Below are 12,233 nucleotides of genomic sequence, written 5' to 3'. Positions count from 1 at the left end.
ACATAAACTGAAAAGAGCACAAATACATACTGACAAACATATATGTGTGTGTGTGTGTGTGTGTGTGCATATGTATATAGGTTTGTCAGTATGTATGTGCATATTCACACACACATATATACACCTATACATACACACCTAGAAATAGAATAATCAATAGTATTGCTATATTTGCTGTCTACTGTTGTTTGTTGTTGTTTAACTTCGATCGCTTCTAATCCTATAGCGCAGTGGTTCTCGGTCTTTTGATTCTGTGGTACATTGAAGATCAAACGAATAATTATTGGTGCATTTCCCAGGCAAAGTGGAAAAACACTGTGCTGTAGAACACCATTTGGGAGCCAGTGCTGTAGACCTATACACAGGAATACAGGAAGACAAGCCAGTGACACCAATCCACAAACACAACATGATTCCAAAAAGGTCCATTTCTATCCTTGACATTTTGGCTACTGATTCCAATGTCATTGACTTGACCAGGGTCGATATTCAAAGAGTATAATTTTCCTGAACCATGATCTGCATCTTAGTCCGTTTCTCTTTGAGAATTATTTTACAGGAAGATGTATGGCTGTGTGCTAAGAAGTTTCCTTTCCAACCATGTGGTTTTGGGTTCAGTCCCACTGCATGACACCTTGGGTAAGTATCTTCTACTATATAGCCTTGGGCCAACCTTGTGAGTGAATTGATAGATGGAAATTGAAAGAAGCCAGTCTTTGTATAGATATGTGTTTGTGTGCATGTTTTTGTCCTCCACCACCACTTGATATCAAAGTGTTGGTTTGTCGACATCACAGTAACCCAGATGATTGATACAATAAGTATAAGTACCAGACTTTAAAAAGTGTGCACTGGGGTTGATTTGTCCAACTAAACTCTTCAAGATGGTCCCCCAGCATGGCCACAATCCAATGACAACAAAGCAAGACTTGTTGAATTAGATACAATCTATCAGACAGCTTCCTCACAGCATCCATCTACTCAATTTCACTCATAAAACTCAGGTTGGTTTCAAGCTCAGGTTAAAGATTCTTTCTTAAGATACCATGCAGTGGTATTGAACCAAAGGCCTCTTCATTGCAAAATAAACCTCTTAACCATTTGGCCATGCAACATTTATGCCTCATAAATACACGAATGTATGACCCCATTAAAAAGACTCTTTCAACTGTTTTACATTAAAGATATAGATAAAAAAAACTGGTACTTCAATGACATACAAAGGAAGTGTAACTTCCACTTATATCAAAGAATGAACTAATGTTATTTGATTCTCAAGGTTAAAAGAAGGAAAAAAAAAATCTTTGTTAAAATACTTAAATACACCAGCTAAACCAGACGGTTGGAGATTAATTGTAAGCATATTCGAATAATTGCTAGTTAAAGTAAAAAAGTTATGTTGCTGTATCCGATGTGAAACAATGTCAACTCATGTCTCAATAACATATGATAGCCTTTCTAATTTGGCTACAGATGTTGATGGAGATTATCAAGTATTTATCAGAACACATTTCACGGTACAACACAGATGTAATAGAAGTAGTAGTCAACACTAATTAAATAAGGCAACTAATACAATTTATCTATTGTATTCAACAAATATCAAAACAAAAACAAAAAAAAAAACGATGTCCAAGGAAACTAATGATGGTCAGCGTTAGCAAAAATTATATACATTAATAAATATTAGCATCCTTTTCTCCACAAGACATATGAACTTATCCAAGCTCACAGACTCTATTGTATTCCGCGTTTTAATTAACATCTCATTTCTTTTTGTCTCACTAGTGTAATTAGAATGATAATGAAGTATTAATTATTTTCCTTCAGCTATTATATCCAACTGTGACCTGTCCAAATATCAAGTCTGTAATGAGGAAAGTTTAAACTAAAACAACATTTTTATCTTCAACTTTTATTATTATTGTTGTTGTTATTGTAATTTCTTCATAGTTCTTTTTTAATTCTGTTGATAGCTTATTCATTTATTTACCTTGTTAATGGTCTCACTATTGTTCTAAATTCTGACACCAACATTTGGTTTTCATCACTATTTTGCACCATAAAGTGAGGTGTGAGCTTAGAATCAACAGCAATATTCGTTTTATACAGATAAGGCAGTGAGCTGGTAGAATCATTAGCATGCTGGGAACAATCTGTCTTCATGGTCTGAGTTCAAATTCTGCCAAGGTCCACTTTACCTTACATCCTTTTGGGGTCAATATAAGTATCAGCTGAGCATTGGGGTCAATGTAATCAACTTACCCCTTCCCCCGAAATTGCTGGCTTTGTGTCAAAATTTGAAATCAAAATATTTTTTATGCAGAAGGATTTAAGTTAAAGGGAAAAAAAAACACCCAAGAAGATGATCAGCAAGTATAATAATCATCTTTATTATGATTAGTATTCTGAGCAACATTTTAGTATCACATGTGCCCCCCCACACACACAATAGTTTTGTGTGGGAGGGGTGACTACAAATATCAGCCAAAAAAAGGGCTTTTTAAGTTTTGTTTTCAAAGGCCCCACCAAAACTAATGTTGTGCTTCATGTGCCTTTTAAACTTTTAATGATGTGGGGGAGGGGGTCCCGTAATTGACAGCTTGAAAGCATATGAATATATACAACATGCCTCAATTTTGGCAGAGCTTCAAAAAAAAAAAAAAATTCTAACCCAGTTTTTGCCTGATATTTGTAATTCTTCATCACCTGTCAACATATCAAGGAATATTAAAGTCTGATGTGTTCATATAATAATGAAATCACACTATTCTCTGTTTAAGAATTTAAACCCTTTCATTATTGTTTCTAAAATACAAGGTATGTCAATTAAATTCTAAAATATTTGTGAATTCTGACTAGTTTTGTAACTAAATTTCAAACATAAATCAATTTATCATTTAACTTTTACTTGTTTCAGTCATTTGACTGGGACCATGCTGGGGCATGGACAAGAGAGGGAGGCAAGAGGAGGAGGGAGAGAAGTGAAGCTGAATAGACTGTCAGGAGTCAAGTTTGGGATTAAGAATTATTCCTTGTTTTCATTGATTGTCACTGATATTTCCATGTTCTTTGGCTCATTGTGACAAACAGACAGACATACACAGGTGCGTGCATGTGTGCAGCAAACATGTAATAAAATCCTAGCAACCAATAAAAGACTAAATTTACATCCCCTGTGAAGGGGATTCCTTATAGGTGATAAGTCATCTCGTTTTACACAGGTAATGTGATAAATGTCTGCCGATTATGTTGACACATCACCATAATTTATCTTAAATGTGTGGACTGATATAAACACACGTTTGGATAACATCAAACAAATGTTCAGTTTGTAGTTCCAAAATACAGTAAGTGTATAAAATCTTAGCAATTAGCCTATTATTGAAAAATTACAGTTTTTGTACTTGATGACATCTGAGATACATGCATAATAAGAACATGCACTCAAACATACACACACTTCAAGCTTATGCCAATAACATAAGGGCCTACAGTATGCCTCAAAGTACTTGTGAAAATTTTAGTTTAACAAGTGCTATGGCATGGAAAAGAGAGACAAGGAGGAGGGAGGGAGGGAGGAGGATGGGGAAGGTGAGAAAGCATACTATGTCAAAGCCCTTGTAAAAATCTAGCTTCATAAGTACCCTGGAACAAACTGCAGGCCTTTGAGTCACTGGCATAGCCATAAAATGTATGCATGTGCATGTGTGTGTGTTAAAATTTCACTTTACAACCACATGTTTTTCAGTTTCAATTCCACTGCGTTCACTTCTAAATATTTTGTTATACTACAAGATAGTATAAATTCCCAGTTATTACTAATCTCTGTGCTGTGTGGGAACTTGACAAAATATATTTAGTAATTTACTCTGCTCAAATTCAATTCCTTTTATGGAAAAACTGACCCACAATACCAGGATGTTCTTTTAAGAGAAAGAAGACTCACAATCACAAAATCTAGAGACAGTGACATTGCAGCCAGTTCCCAGAAAACTGAGTTTGCAGCATAGCTTCAATCCTAGGATGTATCATTTCTCATTCTTTTTCTCCTTGTAACTCAGAGAAGGATAGATTTCATCAAGATGTTTTGCTCTTCAAGCAGTTCAGTTATTGTTGAAGTTCTAAACCTTTTTCCATCCTGTCTCATTTCTGGAAACTAATAATTTTTTGTTACTCTTTTTTAAATTCCTGTATTCCATGCTGATGCCATATAGAAAGCACCTGTGCTGGTTCCACATAATAAGCACCTGTGTTGGTGCCACATAATAATCACCTGTGCTAGTGCCACATAGAAAGCACTTGTGTTGGTGCCATGTAAAAAGCACTTGTGTTGGTGCCATGTAAAAAGCACCCAGTACACTCTGTAAAACAGTTGGTGTTAGGAAGGATATCCAACCGTAGAAACAATGCCAAAGGAAGACAGTCGGAACCTGGTGAGGCTCTCCAGCTTTCTAGCTTCTTTCAAACTGTCCAACCCATGCCAGAATGGAAAATCGATGTTGAATGATGATAATGATAATGTACTGCAAATAATCATTAACTGCAACTGCTGCAAAAACTTGAACTGCACATAGCTGCAATTCAAATATTGATGTTGTTGAAGTCTAAAAAACAGAAATTGAGCACTCATGTGCAACAAACAAATTTTAGCCTCACCCCAAGAAATCTTTTGACAAGAACTTCATGGTTTTAAGAGTTGTCAGCAATGTGGGACATGTGATGCCTCCTTACTTCTTTCCACAAGGCCTTAGAGTTAACTCTGCCACCTACATTGAGGTCCTGGAAATGATTAAGCCCTGGATAGACAGTGTATGCAATGGAGGGCCATATGTGTTTCAGTAAGACTCTGCACTATCGCACATGGCTCTAGTAACACAGGAATAGATGGCTGAAAATTTTCATGATCACATAACTTCATACATTTGGCTTCCTAATTCCTCAGATCTCAATCCATTGGACTATTACATGTGAAGCATTGTGGAGAGAGAGAGAAGTCAATGAACATGCCCATAACACCAAAGATTCTTTGAAAGCTGCCATAGTAAGAGTAATGTCCAAAATGAACCAGGACCACTTGATTTGAGCATGTACATGTGTGCATGTGTACAGAGGTGGGGGTGCTATCAGGTGTAGTGTTGGTGAATTTCAGGGAGCATGGAGGTTTTAAAGGATGTGATGTCTCAGCAACTAACAAGGTAGTTTGTTCCATGCTTCAGCAACTCTGAGTGTGAAAAAATGTTTCTGAAAGTCATGAGAGCTGTGCTGTTTCCTGACTTTGTAAACATGCCCATGTGAGTTAGAATTTGGTAATATTATTTATTACTGAGGCAGCAAGCTGGCAGAATCATTAGCATGTCAGGGTTGGGTTCAAGTGTTAGACTTTTTCCACTTATTACAGTATCGACCAGACCATCTGATGCTGTTATACACTTCTGGTCATAATGCATTTCCAGTTCTATCTTGATTGCACTATTCTTTTCCATCATGACCCAAATTGCTTGACGAGATCATCTTACAGTAGTTGCAGAGACCTTCCACATAGCCTTTTCTAATCTCTTGGATACCACTCAGCAACTGCACAGATCCACCTGTTGTCTGTGAACTTTACAATATGTCCAACCCAGTGGAACTCATGCTTTCGGTACTCTGCAATCCACTTATATTTTACTGATAACATGAAAATTCCAGTACATTAAATTAAAAATAAATTGCTTTTATCAAAAAAATATAATTGAGAAGAAATAGGATATCTCATAGACAGAGAGAATATTTGTTTCAGGTTTGCTATTATCCAAGAAATACAGAAAAAGAAAAAAATTGAGAACCAGCTTTGATGCTATTAATTTTGATATCAAAATGTTTTAAATCTAAATGTATTTATATGGTAGAGTCTCACATATGTGATTCAGTGAATTGAAAATCTTTGATCAACAGAGATTAAATGCATTTATGTTTGTTGAAATATGGCAGTTTTATCATTTAATATATGATGCATAAAGAGAATATTTCAACAGAGGATTGTTATTGAATAATTTTAAGATATTTGAAAAATATATAGTTACATTTTATGTAAATAGATCGTTATATCTCATGATTTTAAGTTGAATCATTTGTTCATTCATTTGCTTTGCATTTATTTTTTCCCTGCTAGCATGGGTTAGATGAATACATATTATTGATATTTTTATAATTACTTGCAAATAAAAAGTATTTGTAAACTTTTACTGCTGGTGATTTCTTTTTTTTTTCATCTGTGAATGGTTTTAACTTAAATTCTACTCTATATATAAACCCATTATTGCCACAGTCAGTTTAAACTAATTTTCACAATATACAGTAATGCTCTAGATAAAAAATTGTCAGGAGAATTGATAAATACAATATCATATTACCTGCAAATCATTCATAGCACTAAAAATATTTGAATACCTTTCCTTGAAAGATCATCATCATCATTTAACATCCATGTCTCATGCTGCCAAGGGTTGGACAGTTTGACAGGATCCGACAGATCCAAGGACTGCACTGTGTCGACCATAGCAGGGTTTCTACAATTAGATTCCGTTCCTAATACCAACCACTTTACAGCACGTACTTGGTGCATTTTATATGTCACCTGCACTATTGAAGTTGCCATGCAGATCACAGGACTACGAACCCAAGGGATGGTAGGGATTGGGGACTACGAAGTCTAGGGAAGGTAGGGATTGGTTTTATGCTAGGAAATTAAACTATAATAAATGGGTGGTTAGAACAGCTTTTTGTAGAGGATCTGCATGGTTACTCACATTTTAGTAGAAGAGGGGAAAGATAAAAGAAAAATTATCAGATGCAAAGAACTAGAGAGTGGCAATGAGATGCCCAGGTGACCCCTTAAAGGACAATGTGAACAGAGGTAAGTGGATAAGTTATCAGTAACACTGTTTACAATTTAATATACATCATTAACATCATCTTACCATCTATTTTCTACAATTAAATTGGTCAGACAAAAGTACATTGAAATACCATTTTCTATAGCCAGATGCCCTTACTATCATCAAAGCTCACTTGTTTCAAAGTGAGGTAATTATATTCTCCTAGTCTATTAAACAACAACCTGGACATGGTTACATGGATAACAGGAAACAAATGACACCTTATGACTGAGCCTTTTTCTTTACAAAACTCATGGAACATTTCATAACCTATCAAGAAGCACGGTCATGATTTTTCAGAACTGCAATCAGCAAGGCCACTGTTCACAACCATCATGCAAACAACAAGAAGGCAAAGGAAATAAAACTCACATGAGTACACGCATATACATCATTGTTCTAATATCCACTCAGACACAGTTTGTTGAGGCAAATTTTTCTAAAGCCAGATGCCCTTCCTGTCACAACCTTTCACCTATTTTCAAGCCAGGTAATATTTCTGCAAGGCATGTTTTTCACAGAGTAATGGAAATGAATGATACTGTTTGTATGTCAGTAACACTCACAATGCCAAGATATGAAAACACAATCACACACACACACACACACACACACACATGTATGTATGTATGTAGCTCCTGTCTACCAAATTGATTCACAAGGTGTCATAGTGTGACTGAACACAGAACCATGTGGTTGGGAAACAAACTTCTCATTCACATAACCATACCTACCTACCTACACACATACTATATATATATATATATATATATATATATATACATGTGCATATATACACACACACACACACACAATGGGATTTAGTTTCCATCAACCATATCCACTCACGAAGTTTGGACAGCTTGGGGCTATGGCAGAAGACTCTTGCCAAAGTACCATGCAGTGGGATTGAACTAAAACCAAGTGGTTGGGGGATAAACTCAACTGTATAGCTATATCTGTCCACTACAAAGCCATTCCTGCATTCTAGCCATCCCTCTTAGTGTTAATATAATACAAGTCTTTCTAATAAACATTCTCTCCTCATAATGGGTCAAGTGCAGAAGATCTCTGATATAGCTGCAGTTATTATTGCAAAAATAACTGTATCAGGGAAAGTGGGACTATTCTGAATATTTCAATAAGTTTCTACTGACTTCTCTTTCTTTCTCTTTCTCTCTCTCTCTCTCTCTCTCCAATTAATGAACTATGAACAACATGGTCAACAATGACTTCCTTCCAGTGAAATGTTTTGATTATATAGCTTTTCTATCTCTCCAGCCTCTGCAATATAACTAATAGATACTGATGTCCATTTTTTCATTACACTATACAGAAGAGACCCATCCACAATGAAACAGAAGCTATAAGTAGCTTACAGTTGAAGCAAAAGAAAAAAAATAATAAATGCATAAAAATAATTTCTTTTATCTTTTACCGGTTTCAGTCATTCGACTGTGGCCATGCTGGGGCACCACTTTTAAGAATTATTAGTTGAATGAATCAACCCCAGTACTTTGGTTTTTTTTCAGACTGGTGCTTCTTCCATTGGTCTCCTTTGTTGAACCGCTATACAAGGACGTAAATACACCAACACTGGTTGTCAAGCAGTGATGGAGGATCAAACACAGATAGATAGATACATACATATATATATATTCAATATATATATATATATATATATATATATATATTCAATAACAAATTAAAAGCAGCACTAGTGGTGTAAACATGCTTGTGCCACATAAAAGACACTGGTATTGACACCACATAGAAAACACCCAGTTCACTGAAAAGTAGTTGGTGTTAGGAAGGACATCCAGCCATTGAAACTATGGCAAAACAGGCAATTAGAGCCTGGTACAGCCCTCTGGCTTGCCAGCTTGTCGAACTGTTCAACCCATGCCAGCATGGAAAACAGACATTAAATAATGATGATGATGATGGCTGGGTATTCTACAGATATGTATAGCCTTAATGGAATATTCAAGTAGAATTAGTGAGTGACAAGGCTGAACTTTCGGATTACATGTACAAACCAACTGACTGGTTTCTATCTATACATGTAACATAAAAGTTGCGACCACCTGAAGCTATAGTTAAAGAACATACCTAAGATAGCATGCAGTGCAATCAAATCTGAAACCTCATGGTTGAAAAGTAAACTTCCTAATCATCCAGACAAATAGGTGTGTGTATGTGTTGTTGACAAATAAGTGTGTGTATGTATATAGGCGTGAGATAAAAAAATTGATGCAGCAAACAACAATACCAGATATTCTGTTGTGCCACAGTTGCATTCTTTTGCACTCAAGTTGTTCTCCCTTCCTTACAAGGTTGATAGAATAATTACCAGACAAAGAATATGAATCAATATAATTGATTAGAACCTTTGAAAGTGGTGCTCCCCACAATGGCATCAATCTTAATAACTGACAGCAATAAAAGAAGAATAATTGTTTTTTATCCGTTTATACTGAAATGGACAAAAGAAGTTAAAAACCAATGATGATGCTGGTTTCAATTTCAATTAAGTGTCTTTGCAATCGCATCAGAATACTAGATCAGATTGTGAGGCCTATTTACTCTAGAAAATTTTTGGCTTATTGACCCATCTTTTTGAGGTTGAAGAACAGAAAAGCAAAATTTAAAAGACCCATGATATTATGAACAATAAGAATTTTTAGATATGTCTGATTAAAACATAATATTAAATATTTTTCTTAAATAATAATTTACATACCTTATTGAAAAATAGTAATAAAAAGGAAACTTTTATTTTTCAAATGCCTACTCAAAACATGTAGAATAAAATCAAAGTAGAATATGAAAGCTTACCGAGATATAATGGAGCTTTTTCTTTGGTCACGTGATCATCAACATATGTAGTTCCAAGAGTAAGTATTGGTGTTCCTCCAGTACCAATGAGCACTTGCGATATTATTAATATTAAGACATATTTCCAGTTCCCAGAATTTTTATCAATACAGCGGTTACCAGCTCCACCTGCAACTGATCGGCAGATGTTTTCTTTGGTACTGTTAATGATCTTGTCTTTTAAAGTATATTTTTCAGCTATGATATGAGGCATTGAGAAAAAAATAGCTCCAAATCCCATGAACACAACTCCAACACCAATCCATTTTGGAATGTGTCTTCGACTGCCAAGGTAGCTGACAAAAATCACTGCCACAAGAGACCCGAATTCATAAGAAGCAGCAATTAGTCCTGAAATTGAACTTCCAATTTCAAATCGTTTCTCAATAGTTGTTATAACACTGTTCAAATAACCTGTCGATAAAGAGCCAGTAACAACTAACAATAGGCACATAAAGAAAACAAAAGATCTAATATTTGCACAAACATTGAGGCATTCGGGCCGAAATCCTCCCAAACCACATTCTCTCTCATCATCTTCACCAATATTGGCTGCATTCACAGCACAACGTACATATTCATCTTTCTCAGTCCGACCTTTAAGAAATGGTACATTGCTACTAATGGAGTATCCACTGGTTGAGGTATCAAGGCTAGAGGGAGATAACAGTTTCATTCCTTTTGACAAGGATCTTTTCTGAGGATTCTTCTTTTTGCAAGTCTCCTGATTCTGTGCTGTGCTGTCAGCAGCCGACATGGCATACAGTACAGCTGAGTTGGTCCCGGCCTCATCATAGAGATCATCACAGTACTCCAAAGTGGTATTAGATGATGCAGACATGGATACTTCCATGCAATCATAGTTGTCACTCATATTGAGCAGAGCACATCACAGAGATGTTAAGGGGTATTCAACAAAAATGACAGCTGCTGGCAAAGACTGTTGATATATTCCAAAGGACTTCTTTTGACATTCTGACCACAGCAACACACCTGAAATTAGAGAAACAGAAATATGGATTTCAGAAATTCACTATTTACCACATGTCAAAATATGTTAAATTAAAACATCTTCAGTAGGGGATTAGTCAACACAAATCAGAAGTAATTTCTGTGCCAGTACATAGACAAATTGTTTATTAATTTGCATATCATATAGCTGTTAATCATTACAAGACAACCATAAAACTTGTAGCAGTTATCAGAGAGCTAATAGACAAGTAAAAATGAGAGTTGAAAGTAAGACTGAGCAGTGATTGAAAGACTGTGCAATGCACAAGAGATGGGACAAAATAATTGAGAGACATGGCTGAGAATGAAAAACATTGCTGTTGTTTAGATATTTTGGGAATAAGGAGAAAATCAACAGCCAATACATATACTTATACCAGTATGCATACATCTACATACACATGTATATAACATTCATTTTATTATGGTAGCATGAATCAGATAAATACATAAATCTCTCTTTGCATACACACACACAAACAAAATGTGCTACCATTTCAATGGTAGCACATATGCCAGACTTTGTTTCAATACTTACTTTGCATACGTTATCACCAAGAATCTCAACTTATATTTATGATTTTCTCATTTAAAATGAAACTACAACTATACATTCGATTACTGGAATATGCAGATGCGCTTCACGATAACATCTTGGACTATAGTAAATATACATATATATGCACAGGCATAGCTGTGTGGTAAGACATTTGCTTCCCAACCACATGGTTTCAGGTTCAGTCCCACTGCATGGCACCTTGGGTAAGTGTCTTCTACTATAGCCTTGGACCAACCAAAGCCTTGAGTGGATTTGTAGGTGGAAACTGAAAGAAGCCTGTTGTATATGTGTGTGTGTGTGTGTGTGTGTGTGTGTGTGTGTGTGTGTATTTGTATGTCCCCCATCACCACCACTTGACAGCTGATGGTTGTATTTATGTCCTCGTAACTTAGCAGTTCAGCAAAAGAAACAAATAGAATAAATACCAGACTTAAAAAAAGTACTGGAGGCGATTCATTCAGCTAAAATAATTCAAGATGTTGCCCCAGCATGGTCACAGTCTGATGACTAAAACAGATAAAAGATATATATCTCTTATCTTTTATGTATCATGAGTTGTACTTGCCTATGAAGTGATTTGATATGATGCCTTGTGTTAAAACTGAAGCAATTATATCATGGAAAAGCCACTTTAGTTGGGAGAAAAAGAAAAAGAAACATTTGCTTTCCATTTATTTCCTTGAAAATAATATAAAATAAATATAAAAGATTTTGTAGATTTTTAGATATCTAAAATGACTTTTCGACAATGTAAAACAAAAAAAAGAAAGAAAAAAAACTGCGGTAAACAAACCAAGTCACTGATTTGAAATGATTGAACTGTGAGTGGCACTTGTGACAGTGGAAGTCGTCTTTCTGGCACGGGA

The 12,233-nt window shown here is 35.5% G+C and overlaps 1 protein-coding gene across 5 annotated transcripts in view; it reads right to left on the bottom strand.

Annotated features, from left to right (window-relative positions):
* Window positions 1–12,233, bottom strand: part of LOC106880027 (solute carrier organic anion transporter family member 5A1) — a 162,699-nt gene that overhangs the window by 44,131 nt on the left and 106,335 nt on the right. For all 5 annotated transcript variants that reach the window (XM_014929828.3, XM_089358708.1, XM_089358710.1 and 2 more), the window contains exon 2: window positions 9,759–10,790. In XM_014929828.3, coding sequence (XP_014785314.1) covers window positions 9,759–10,671 — 913 coding nt within the window. In that variant the 5' untranslated portion in view covers window positions 10,672–10,790. The remainder of the gene's footprint in view (window positions 1–9,758; window positions 10,791–12,233) is intronic.

The sequence above is a fragment of the Octopus bimaculoides genome, chromosome 10 (assembly GCF_046866305.1).
Source record: "Octopus bimaculoides isolate indiv1 chromosome 10, ASM4686630v1, whole genome shotgun sequence".
NCBI lineage: Eukaryota > Metazoa > Mollusca > Cephalopoda > Octopoda > Octopodidae > Octopus > Octopus bimaculoides.
This window is presented reverse-complemented; position numbering and strand designations above follow the sequence as displayed.